This window comes from Canis lupus, chromosome 9 (genome assembly GCF_003254725.2).
Source record: "Canis lupus dingo isolate Sandy chromosome 9, ASM325472v2, whole genome shotgun sequence".
Lineage (NCBI taxonomy): Eukaryota > Metazoa > Chordata > Mammalia > Carnivora > Canidae > Canis > Canis lupus.
The window spans coordinates 754345-766958 of NC_064251.1; the positions used below are offsets into that span (position 1 = coordinate 754345).

The 12614-nt window shown below is 57.6% G+C and overlaps 1 protein-coding gene across 14 annotated transcripts in view; it reads left to right on the forward strand.

The window, feature by feature from the left end:
• CCDC57 (coiled-coil domain containing 57) overlaps window positions 1-12614 on the forward strand; it is a 101798-nt gene that overhangs the window by 22204 nt on the left and 66980 nt on the right. For all 14 annotated transcript variants that reach the window (XR_004818584.2, XR_004818586.2, XR_004818585.2 and 11 more), the window contains 4 exons: window positions 1585-1785; window positions 5195-5353; window positions 8257-8419; window positions 8765-8899. Coding sequence is in view for 7 of the 14 variants with exons in the window: in XM_025468384.3 (XP_025324169.3) it covers window positions 1585-1785; window positions 5195-5353; window positions 8257-8419; window positions 8765-8899 (658 nt within the window). In the remaining 7 variants the exon portion in view is untranslated. The remainder of the gene's footprint in view (window positions 1-1584; window positions 1786-5194; window positions 5354-8256; window positions 8420-8764; window positions 8900-12614) is intronic.

A 12614-nucleotide genomic window follows, 5' to 3' on the forward strand; every position in this document is an offset into this window, starting at 1 on the left:
GACCACGCCCTGGGCTGAAGGCAGATGCTCACCTGCTGAGCCACCTGGGCTGCCCTCACTTTGTTTTTCACTCCTGGTAAATTTGTGTATATTTGGAGGAGTATCCTCAAGACGCTGAGAATTACAGAACTCGCCTCGTACAATGCACTAAAGCAGTCTCGGTTAGGACAATTTAGTGCTAATACGCTTGACACATTTTAAAACACATTAGAGCAAGTTCTCAGAGCATGTGCAGATGCTTCGCTCAGGTCACACTGGGTGACGCTGTGGTGTCACCAGTGGCAGAAATGGAGCCAAGGTGACAGCAGGCGGGCCTCCCACCCTGCAGTCTGGTGTTTGCCTTTCGAGAGTAACTAAACGACAATCATGCAATGCAGCTCAGAAATAACTCACGTCCCTCGTTGTCACGATCAGACTTTTCCTGGTTTGATGGAGGAGAAAGGCTTATGCTGCCAGACACTGGAAAGCACAGCAAGTAGCACATGGTTTTTTGTTTTGTGTGTGTGTGTGTGTGTTTTTTTTTTTTTTTTTTTGCTAATGGAAGGTAGTAAATATTGAACAGGTTGTAAGATAAATAAGATGAGGCTTAATTGCAATTAGAATGGAAAGTACTCTAATGTGTCTTGCTTGGATAAGGCTTCACCATCTCACTGAAAATGCTGATGGATCTAAAAGAAACCACGCGAGGCCTTCTGGAGAACTCCGTCGGTTCAGCGTCCCACGTGATTTCTGTTGAGGTCATGATCTCAGGGTTGTGAGTTCAAGCCCCACATCAGGCTGTGTTAGTGTGAAGCCTAAATAACATACTTTCTCTCCCTCCCTCTACCCCCCCACCCCGGTCTCTCTCAAAAAATAATAAATAAATGAAATTGTGTACAATTATGTATATATATATTTTAAAGATTTTATTTACTTATTCATGAGACACACAGAGAGAGGCAGAGATACAGGCAGAGGGAGAAGCAGGCTCCCTGTGGGGAGCCTGATGCGGGACTCGATCCCAGGACCCCAGGGTCACACCCTGAGCCAAAGTCAGATGCTCTACCGCTGAGCCACCCAGGTGTCCCAAATTTTATTTTTTAGTGTATTTAACTTTTTATTGAAACCAACTAGAGTAAAAGCATAAAAAGTCCTGAGCATTGCCCATCAGCTGTCCACACGACACCTGCCAGGTTGGTGCTCTGTCAAGATGATCATCTGTCCTGGCCATGGACATCTCATAGCCTTGGCATTTCCTGCAAAGACAGAAGCACGGCTGGCGTCCCACGGCCCCAAGTCACAGGGGAGCCCCAGGTTCCGGGGGATGCTGCTGGGCTGCAGAGGCAGCACATTGCCTGTGCCCTGCTCTTGGGGGCTGGTCGGAAAGCCGGCAGGGTGGCGGCAGGATGGCTCTACTAGAGCTCCTGTTGTGGATGTTGTCTTCTGGGGGGTGTTGAGCTCCGGAGTCATGCAAGGACCTGACATCTGAGCTGTTGAGCCAGTGTCTCCCTGAGGAGTGTGAGCAGATGGGTGTGCTGCGGCTGAGGTCAGAGGTGCGGGACCCGGGATGGGGGTGTGTACACTGCCCTGCCCCACCTGTTGCAGGCACGAGGAGCTCGACCACCTGGCCCGGGAGAGGGACGTGGCACTGGTGGCTGTGAAGGAGGCCCACGCGGAGCAGCTGCGGGCGCTGGAGGCCCGGGCCCTGGAGCTGCAGGCCCGCTGCGAGACCCTGGAGCTGCAGCTCCGCAGGGCAGAGTGGAGGCGGGCCGACGCCCTGAAGGAGAAGGATGCCGCCGTGGACCAGTGAGTGCGGGTGGGCATCTCGGCAGCCCTCTGGTCGTCTTCCCTAGTGCTTTGTCTCCTCTGTTATCCACAGGAGTGTGTGTGTGTGTGCGTATGTGTGAGTGTATGCGATTATTTGTGGGAAAATATACGTAGTGTATAACTTCCACATTAACCATGTAAAGCGCACAGTTTGCTGGCGTTAAGTACATTCGTGTTGTTGTGCAGCCACCAGACTGACTTCCCATCCCCCCCAACCTCCCAGAAGCCTGTCTGGGCTCGGTGTCTGACACGGCTGACCTCAGGTCGCTCTTGTGAGTGGAATCCTCCCGTGTCTGTCACCATAATGCCTTGCAGGCCCACCCATGTTGCCGGTGACAGGATGTCCTTCCTTTCTGCGGCTGAGTAGGGCTCTGAGGTGTGGATGGACCACGTTCTCTTTCCCCATTCATCTGTCCGTGGACACTTGGGTCGTGTCCACCTTTTGGCTGCTGTGGACATAAGTGTGCAAATATCTATTCAGGTGTCTCTAAAATTTCAGGGGGGATCTATCCAGAAGGGGAATTGGTGGATCCGATGGTTTGATCATTTGAGGAGCTGCCAGACTGGTTTGCAAGCAGATGCTCCATTAACTGCTTTCTTACTAAACCCAGTTTTCTTTCCAACGTGTAGACCAGGCTGCTGTGCATAGCGTCCAGGCCGACACACATGCATGTAGGACCACTGGAAATGGACTTGGAGTTGGACTCCAGGCTCCTGGCTGCCAGTGGGGAGGTGATCCTTGGAGAAGCTGTGTTTACTAAAAATGATTAAGATGGTCAACACGGTCATTGGCTCGTGTTCACCTTACTTAGCACTTACTGTATGTTTGGGACATGTGCCCGGCTCCAAGAGGGTGCTCTGCCAAATTATACTGCCGTCAGGGGGACGATGGCTCTTACTGTGCAGCACCAGGAAGTTAAAGCTTATTCAAGAAGATTTCCTTAGATTGAACAAACAGCCTTGTTTGATCTGTTCGATGCAAGCCACAGTAGTTAGAGAAGCAGAAGTGACAGTCTAACGGGCGTGTGTGTTCCCGTCATACCCTGAGCTCCGGGCTTCGCGTGGGCCCTTCTCTGGGCTGCTGTTGGGAATCTACGAAGTTCCTTGTGTAGCAGCCCCAGGCCGGCCTCCTTCCACCTGCGCTCACCATCACAGCCCATGTCTTCTCATACTAAGACACGCGCTGTGTGAAAGCCAGCAACAGGGCAGCCCGGGTGGCTCAGCGGTATAGCACCCCCTGCACCCCAGAGCGTGATCCTGGAGACCCGGGATCGAGTCCCATATCGGGCTCCCTGCATGGAGCCTGCTTCTCCCTCTGCCTGCGTCTCTGCCTCTCTCTCTCTCTGTGTCTCTCATGAATAAATAAAAATAAATAACATCTTTTTTTAAAAAAAGAAAAGAAAACCAGCAACAAAAACAGCCCAGATTTTGAGGTATTTCTTTGGGCATATTTGTGATGATTTACCTGAGAGCATCGGGTCGTGAACGCCACAGTAGAGAGGCCGTGGCCCCACGAGGTGTTGCGGGAACCCGACCGTGTCACATACCACAGATCACGACCAGCCACACAGGCCACTTCCAGTGCCCACAGTTAAGGCACAAAAAGACAGAAGGGAAATTAATCATGTTGCATGTCATTAACAGGTAATCCATATAAAAACTAAATGATATTTTGCCTAAAAGAATTACTACAGGAGGTATTTTACTACGGGAGGTATTTTACATTTTCGGGGTGCTAAATTTTGAAGCTACCTCTCAATTCAGACCAGCCACATGCTCAGAAGCCGTGTGTGGCCCGCGGCCCCGTGGTCAGCAGCACACCCGATTCTCAGGGGGAGCACCCTGCTCTCCAGAGCTCTGACCGTACTGGGCTGGGTTGGTCCGAGCAAATTCGAGCAGGAGCTAGAGTGTACTTGGGAGCACAAGCAGAGCCCTGCGGGAGGCAGATGGCTTGGTCGGTGTCTTTGGAAACTGAGAAGACCTACAAATGCAGCTCCTGAGTTCCAGCAGCTTCTCCCATTCTCTGGTGGGGGAGGGAGCTGCCACACTTGGGGTTCATAGGAGCAGAGTTGGGGAGTGCAGCAGGAAGTCCAAGCAGAAGTGCCCTGATGCTATCTGAGGCCTGGGCAGGTGACCTCTAGGGCTGCAGCTGCTCTTTCCTATCTGGAAAGTCAGGAAAAGCCTCAGTGATGGGTTACCTCCACCCCGAGGTCCTCTGCCCCTTAGAATTGCTAACAAATGGGTGATGAATCCAGAACGGGGTCCGGGTGTTTGTGTCCAGCCAACTTCTTCGTGACGTGTGGTTGGGAACGCAGCCTGAGGAGAGCCCTCACCCCCCATCGTGTCAGACACTTGGTGGTGCTGCGGTGCAGCCAGTGGAGGCCCAGACCTGTGGGGACGTGGCTCCAGGGTCACATGTGTCAGTCACATGTACCATGTCGGTCACATGTGCCACCCTGGCAACGGTCCCTGCCTGCACTTTGTCACCCTGGCCGCCCTGTGGTCCCGGAGCGGGCCCACACTCCTGTCACCTGCACAGTGTCGTACCTGGGTGTGCTCTGAGGTTCCCTACCCCGTGCAGCCCTCTGTGATTCAGAACAGGCCATGTTATTTTAGGTAAGGGTCAGGGTGAGTTTGCACGAATTGTACTAAAAATAATTTGTTGAAAGCATATGAAGAAAAATGGTCTTTTTCCTGTGGCTAAAAATAATGCTGGGAACTCTGTTTTGACAGACTCTCTCCTCTGAGAACGTCTGTGACCCCACATTTACGACGTGCTGCTTCCAGACAGGTCGGCAGCTGGGCCCGAAGGTCTCGATGCCTCCAGGTGGGGCTTGCTCCCCCCTGAGGTGGCAATCCGCACTGCTCCCTGGAATGACAGGGAAGCCAGCCTCCCGGGCTGCGGGCGGGGGGACCCAGCGCCCGTCGCACAGCTGGTGCTATGGCTTCCCCAGCCTGTGTCTCTAGGTGTCTTCTCTAGTTTCTCTCTGGTGACTCTACTGGGTGGTGGAAAGGGTTCTGTATGGCCTCATTTTACTGTTGAATTTGAAAAAGCTGTCGAACGTCCATGTGGGGGGCTGCACGAGGCGTGGCCACCCCAAGGCCTCCATGGCTCACCCATCCCCTGAACAGCCGGCGTCGGCGTGGCCTGTTGTAGGTCTTTAGTGGACACTGGGGTGGGTGGAATGGTTGGGTGGATATTTCTTCTTGGGTAAGACTGTTTCCCAATCTGGGCGAGGAGGTCTCTGCCTGATGTGGAGACGTGGGTGTGGAGGAGACCCTGGTGTCGACTTCCTTTGAGGGCTGCGCGTGTGTTGGGGGCGCCACGTAAAAGAAAGCTTGAGGGGGCCACACGCCCATATTCACACAGCTCCCCTTCTTTGTGCAGACTTCGGGAAGATGCATCGACTCTGAGGTCGGGCTGGGATGCCCAGGTTGCTCAGCTGTCCAAGGACATAATCTCCAGGGACCTTCAGATTCAGTCTCTGCAGGAGGAAGCAGGGGAGCTCAAGGCACATCTGGCCCGGTGCCAGCAGGACGTCGGAAGGTGACTTCCCCCACCTCCTCCCCACGGGGGTCTTCTCCCCGCACGCCTCCTGGGGGCCCCGGTGCCATGCTGGGCGCTCAGGGTACAAACAGGAACAGAACCAAGGCCCCAGCCTCACATCCTGTCGAGGGAAAAAGATGAGAAACAGGAAACAGAAAACAAACTTCTGTCGAGGGAAAAAGATGAGAAACAGGAAATAGAAAACAAACATCTGGTCGTGAGAAGGGAGAGCAAGGGTGAGGAGGAGCTCGCAGGGTGGGGTGATGGACGGGAGTCCGGAGAAGGCCTTTCCTGGGCGCCAGGCCGCGGTCTTGCTGCTTGGTCCCGTGTGCAGTCACCCCTCGTGTCGCCTGTCTGACTGCTGACACCTCATCAGACGGAGTGAGTGCTTGGGTAAAGAGCGTGTCCTCTCCGGGAATAGTTTAAATATAAGAAGATGCACTCACTTCACCTGTATGGTTGGTGAATCTTGACCCGCGTGTACCCCTCTCAGCCACCCCCGCAGCCGAGACTGAATCCTGTCCCGGGCCTGCCAGTGCCCCGCAGTTCCCCCGAGCCCCGAGCCACCCGGGTGCACATTGCGTCTGGCTCCTCTGCGTGCGTGTTGCAGGTTTCCTGTGTTTCTGTGTCAGTTTTGTCTTTGGGGGAGTTTGCCCATTTCCCGCCGTCATTGACGTTACTGGTACGAAGCTGGCGGTGGTGTTCGTGTCTCCCCAGGTGTGTGGACCTGTTCTCCGTCAGTCTGGCTGGAGATCTCTTGATTTTACCAATCTTTTTAAAGAAATCGCCTTTGGTTTCATTGACTTTTCACAGTTGTTTTCTGGAATTTTACTTTCACTGATACCTATTCTCATCTTCGTTATTTTCTTTCTTCTCTTCCTTTGGCCTTAATTTGATGTTCTTTTGACAGCTTCTAATGATGGGGTCCTCAATTATGATTTTTGGACCTTTCTTCTTTTCTAACAAACATAAGCATGTCATGCTGTGAATTTCCTTTTGAGCACTACTTTGCTATGTCCCACAGATTTTGATATTATTTCATTAAAAATACTTTCTAATTTTCCTTGTGATTTCTTCTGTGGTCCATGGGCTGTTTAGAAATGTGTTGCTAAGTTTCCCGTCATTTTGAGATTTCCAGAAATCTTTTTGTTACTGGTTTCTACTTTAATTCTGTGGACAGAGAACCTACTCTGGGACCCGAGTGCAGGGAGCGTGGGCATGTGGACACGTGATGGTCAGGGGACAGGCTGGCATTTCCTGGCGTTGAACAAAGTGTTGACCCTCCATGGACATTTTAAAAATAAACAACTCGGGGGCGCCTGGGTGGCTCAGTTGGTTGAGCGGCTGATTCTTGGTTTCAGCACAGGCCATGACCTCAGGGTCGTGAGATTGAGCCCCACATCGGGCTCTGGGTTCAGTCTCAGAGTCTGCTTGGGATTTTTTCTCCCTCTGCCCCTCCCCCAGCTCTCTCACTTGCTCCTTCTCAATAAATAAATAAATAAATAAATAAATAAATAAATAAATAAGTCTTTTTAAAAAACGAACAAGTGGGCTCTCCCCAGCTTGTGAGGCCCCGTCCCCCTGCTGTGAGCCTTTGTGTCTGAAGTTGTCCCCAGGTGTGCCTTCTTGAGGAGGAGTGCTGAGTTGCTGGGTGTAGGATGCTCAATTCCAAATCATTTCTCCCCTGGATTTTTTTTTTTAAGATTTTTAATTTATTTATTCATGAGAGACAGAGAGAAAGAGGCAGAGAGAAAAGCAGGCTCCACGTGGGGAGCCCAACATGGGACTCAATCCCGGGACTCCAGGATCAGGCCCTGGGCTGAAGGCGGCGCTAAACCTCTGGGCCACTCAGGGATGCCCAAACGTCCCATTTATTATCTGCGTTTCTGTGCTCAGGAGTCCGGCTCGCTCAGCTGGGTCCCCGACAGAGGGTCTCACTAGGTGGGGACCATGGTGTTGCGGCCAAGCTGCCTTTCTTCCCGGGCTGCTTCAGGCTGGCAGCAGAGTCCTTCCCAGCGGCTGTGAGCCGTCGGCGCCCACAGGCCCTGACCCTGCAGTCACCGGTCACCGTGCAGCTGCTGCATCTCAGGGCCAGCAGGAGACTCCCTCCAGGCGCAGTGCTGGGGCGCGTGGGTCCTGTGGTGCTCGCAGCCCGGCCACCCGGCCAGGGGCCACCCAGAGCCTCCCAGCGTGCGTTGCCCCCGTGTGGCCGACGGGGAGCCCGGCGCCCCTCTGGCACTGCTATCTCTCACCCTTCTCTTTCTAGCTGGGGCTCACAGTGCACATGGCGTCTGTGCCGCTCCCCGCCTAGTGCTCGCGAGCTTCTCTGGTCCAAGGATGTGCATCCCCCCGGTTGTGCTGGCTTTCCTCCTTCGTCTCTTGCATCCTGATCTCCCTGGACCTGCTCTTAGATGGATGTGGGTCCTCTCTGGAGGGCTCTGTGTGTGTCCTGGAGGCTCTGAGCTCTCTGCTCCCCTCTGCCCGCATTCCCACGCTCTCCAGTGCTCGCTCCTTGCAGCTCTGAAATCTCACATTTCTCTGCTGGAATCACTTCTTTTTTTTTCTTCAAGTTTGTTGGCTTTCCTCTCCTCTCTTCTTACGAATCAGTTCTTGTGTTTCCTGAGTTTGACCTTCCATGGTACTGGCTTCCTTGGTGCTGGGAGTCCCTGCCGTCCGCTCCTCTCTGAACCCGAGCTTGCCCGTGCGTGGGTGTCTACACTGCACAGGCTCCTCCCGGCTGCAACCCCTGAGCATGTCATGTGCCCCAGAGCCCCGGGGAGCGGGGGCTGGCCCACAGGGGCCCTACTGCCACGTGGCGGCGCCCTCCCTTCACCCCGTCGCCTGCAGCACAGCTCTGCTTGTCACGTCCAACACGGTAACGTCCGTGCTGTCCCATCCCGCAGGTACAAACAGCAGCTGTCGGCGGCAGCAGACAGGGAGCGGTGCCTGGAGCGTGAGCGGGCGCAGCTGGAGCTGGACTGGCGGCAGCGCTGTGACAGCGTGGAGAGGGACCACTACCGCAAGTCCGAGGACCTGATCCAGGCCCTGACCGAGGCGCGAGATCAGGTCTGCACCCCCAGCCCCGTCAGGTTCGTCCTGCACCGAGTGGGCCGGGAGGAGGGCTCTGGGCTCTCGCCACGTCGTCGTTCCAGTTGGAAACTGCGGAGCCTCCCTGAGCAGCAAACATTAAGGAATGAAGCGCGTCCCTCTCCTGCCCGCAGCCGCCCGTAGCATTTTAGTGTTTATCGTGGCAGTGGTGCCCCTCGGTGCCCGTGCTGGGGTCCTGGGCCACACGGGCCGCTCGTTCAGGCGCCTGCCATCTGCTCCCCAAGAAGGACCCCAAGGCTGGTGCTGTGGCCCGGGAGCCCTCCCGGCGGGAACTGAGCCCCACTTGTGTTCTGTGTGTTCCAGGCTGCTGCCAAGCTGCAGGAGACCGAGCGGACGCTGCGTGACCAGGAGGTGGTGCTGCAGGCCTTGAGCCTGGAGAGGGACTGGGCCGTGGAGGCGCTGAGGACACGCGGGCTCCTCCCCGACAAGGAGGTGCAGGTCAGTGCCGCTGCCCTCGCTGGGCCTCTGCTGGCGACGCCAGGGCCCCAGCAGCCCACTCCTCGAGCCTCCCCTCAGCCCTGGCCTTCCCCGCCCCGGCCCCTCCCAGTGTCTCGGCCAGTCTGACACCGAGAGGGCCACAGCAACTCTGGACGCAGACTCTTGTTTGTCTCTCAAAACCTCAGAAAACCTTACGTTCAAACATCATGCCATCCAGACAGTCACTGTAACACTGCTGTGGCGTGGGTTGCCTTGCGCCGTGATCCTGCCTGGCGGGACTACCGCGTGCCGCCCGAGTGCTTCCCGGTGCCAGGCCGCCCGAGAACCTTGTCTGCTGGCCCTCAGTTCTGGTGCTGAGGCCGGTGCTGTGGTGCAGATGCAGGGACCCTGTGGGGCAGCTTGGGAGGGGCAGGGCCAGGCTCCGAACCCACAGCAGGGGTCCTCAGTCGGGGGGGCAGGGCCTGCACGAGGTCGGGGAGCCGACCGGGAGGCGGTGCAGGAGGATCTTTCCAGGCCTCCTGCTTACATCAGTGAGACACACAGATCTTCAGCGCGCGGCTCAGGTGAGTGTGTCCAGGGCGCCCAGCCTGCGGGCACGCCCCTCCCCACCGGTCCCCGTCACCCCCAAAGCCCGCAGCTGTTCTGACTTCTGGCTTCTCACAGGGACCTGGTGGGGCAAGGTTTCCTCCAAGACGCTGTGGTGGCCGCCTGTTCGTAGGCTCAGCTCCTAACCGGTGTTGGGAGAGTTACGTTTGGGCGCCCAGCCTGTCAGTAGAGCGTGTGGGCCCTGATCCGGGGTGTATGTTCCTGCCTTGTCCTAACCAGCCTGGAGCCCAGGACCTCTGCTTCTTCCCTCAAGAATGTTAAGTTCTCGCAGAGTCAGAGTTAATGTTTGATGACGTCTGGGTCGTTGTGGACATTGTCAGAGCCCAGGACACTGACCCGGCGTCTGTGTGGACGGCGGGGCAGGAGCCACAGCCCCAGGGAGGACACGGCCTGTGAGCGCGGAGGCTCCCAGCGGCAGGAAGGCTGGGGTGTGGGGGGTCAGCGGGTGGCAGGGGCACCAGTGTCCTTCCTGCACCACCGCAGGCCACAGGGTCAGATCACTTACTCACTTTAGAAATTGTCAGGAATGCTTGTCCTGGTAGCTTCGGCGCTGATGTCGGAGGGTGCACGTCCCATCAGATGGGGTGGGAATCCACGAGCAGCCAGGGGCCCTCCTGGACTGGGGCCCGCATCTCTCCAGGAGGGACAGGACTAAGGGGCTGGAGTTTATCCCAAAAACACACGTCTTCACACGTGGCATCTGAGGCACCGACATGCAGCCATGGTCGTTTCCTCCTCACAAGATCCCTTCACTGATGGAGAGCCGCCCAGAGCCTGACACTGACCATGAGGTGCCCACAAGCTGAACGGTGGCCCCGAAGGGACAGGTCGGGGTCCTCGCCGCCAACCCCCCGGGTGCCGCCTTCCGGGGAGACAGGGTCGCTGTGGCTGCGGGCGGTTCAGACGAGGTCACCTGGAAGCAGGTGGGCCCTCGTCTGGTATGACTGGCGTCCTTATGCACAGAACAGCACGGGGACATGGGGAGCAGGCCAGGTGCCGGCAAAGGCAGCGTGGGGAGCGACGTGGCCCCAGAGGGGGCACCGAGGGGAGCAGGTGAGCACTGGAGGCTGGCAGGGGTGGGAAGGTTCTCCGCAGAGTCTCTGAGGGAGCATCGGCATCCAGTGTGAGGCATGTGGCCCACAGGCAGCATCCCAGGAAGCCGCAGCCCAGCATGCGTCCACCTCACGGCCCCCAAGGGAAGCCACGGGAGAGGCGCCTTCTGGGACAGTGCCAGGTGGTGTGTCAGCACTGTCCTGCTTCCTCTGCCTTTCTGTCCTTCTACGAAAAGTCACTCAGCCGGTTGTTCGGGAGAACAGAGCTACTGGGATCCGCCCGAGGATCTTTCCAGCAGCCTGTCCCCTCAGCCGTCCGTCATTAGCCTGGGGGGCGGGAAGGGCGACTGGAGGCCGGCGACTGTCCACGGGCCTGCTTGCACCAGCGCGCACAGTAGCCAGGCTGCAGAGAGGAGAGCACGCACGGCTCACATGCCCGCTGCAGAGGGGAAGTGGCCCTGGGCCTCTGGCTGCGCCCTGTGTGCTGGTGCTCACCCTGCCGTTGGTGTGCGAGGCAGGGCTGTCCTGGGAGTCACATGAAGGTCATACCCCGCCCACCATGCTGGGAAGTCACCCCGCTCCTGCCCATTCATGTGCACACCTTGGATCCTGTGGGGGGCCTGGCCTTGGGGCCCGGAGCCAGGGTGAGGGGGATGCAGCAGGCCACACCGCAAGGTGGTCAGAGACGTGGGGCCTCAGAGCCAGGATCAACAGGAGGATGCTGTGCACTGTTTGACACAGTGGGAGGACGACCCCTAAGCCCTGCGGGTCCCTCTGTGCCGTGGGGCAAGGACCCACTGGCAGGTGAGCGATGGGCCATGTGGGAAGGATGCAGTGGTCACCAGGTAGGCTGCCCAAGCGGTCTAGGTGGGCCCCTGGCAAGTACGAGGAGGATGAGCCAGCAATACCCACTGTGCCCGTTGCCGCGCCGTCTTGCCACCGGGCCCGAGTCGTGTGCATGCAGCTCCGGCAAGGATGGTATTGGTCATCCTGCCGTGTCCGTCCCGCAAAGCACAGGCCCTCCCGGCACAGGGCGTGGGGGGGCGGGGGGGGCTGTGCCCCCAAGGCTTCATTGCCACGCCGTGTCACAGATGAGACCCTGACTCTCGGAGCTGGCTGGGCTGCCCAGGGCCTTGGGGCTGATGCGGTCTCTCCGTCGCACACTAAGAGGGAAGACCCCGAGACGGGTGGTCCCTGCCCCACAAGCGGCAGAGGAGGTCTTTGAGCAGGGCTGGGCCAGCGACAGGCCCCTCGTGCGGGAGCAGCTGGGAGGCTTGGTGGGAAACATCCCGAAGGGCACAGGAAGGGGGTGGGCGTTTGCAGGGAGACGGTGGCCCCTCTGCCTGCAGTGTCCAGGGGAGCCCTCGGCACGGGGTCGGGGCTGGAATGCAGCACGGGTGCAGAGCGAGCCAGGGATGGTGTGCCGGCAGCGTTGGGAAGCTGGGGCCTGTGTTCGGGAGATAAAAAACTCGCTTCCTTCTGGAAGGAAAAGTACCGCGTGGCCGCCGCAGAAATCCAGCAATTTCAGCTTAGCAGCACGGCCTGTGGAAGGTCCTGGGTCTGGCCGCTCAGCTCCTGTCGGGCCCCAAGCGCTGCCTCGTGCAGCCTCTGTCGCTTCTGTGGACCCGAACGAGTGGTGGGCCTCGTTACCTGGAGCGTCGGAGCCTTCGTCTGTGCCACGCGTCCCCTTCACAAAGCGTGAATGGGGGGTGTGACCCAGCACGAGGCTCGCCGCGGGCTCATCAGCGCACGTTCCCAGAGGCCGCGGCCTTCCCCGGGGGCCGACCTTCGGGGCGCTGTCCTGCGGCTCTGGTGGCCTCTCCGTGTGGACCTCGTCCATGTTCCCAGGCACGTGCTCTCTCTGGGCAGGTCAGGTCTTGCTATCGGATTTGGAGGTTTTTCCACTTGTGCAGTGACTGTTTTTTACATCATTGTAATTCTTCAAAACACAACGTAAATGGTTGTGTGTCGCACCGCACAGCCCATCCCTTCCGGGCGGCCGCTGAGATGCTCGGCTAGCCCCTGCCACCCTGGTGCGCAGGCTATGCTCATGCGTC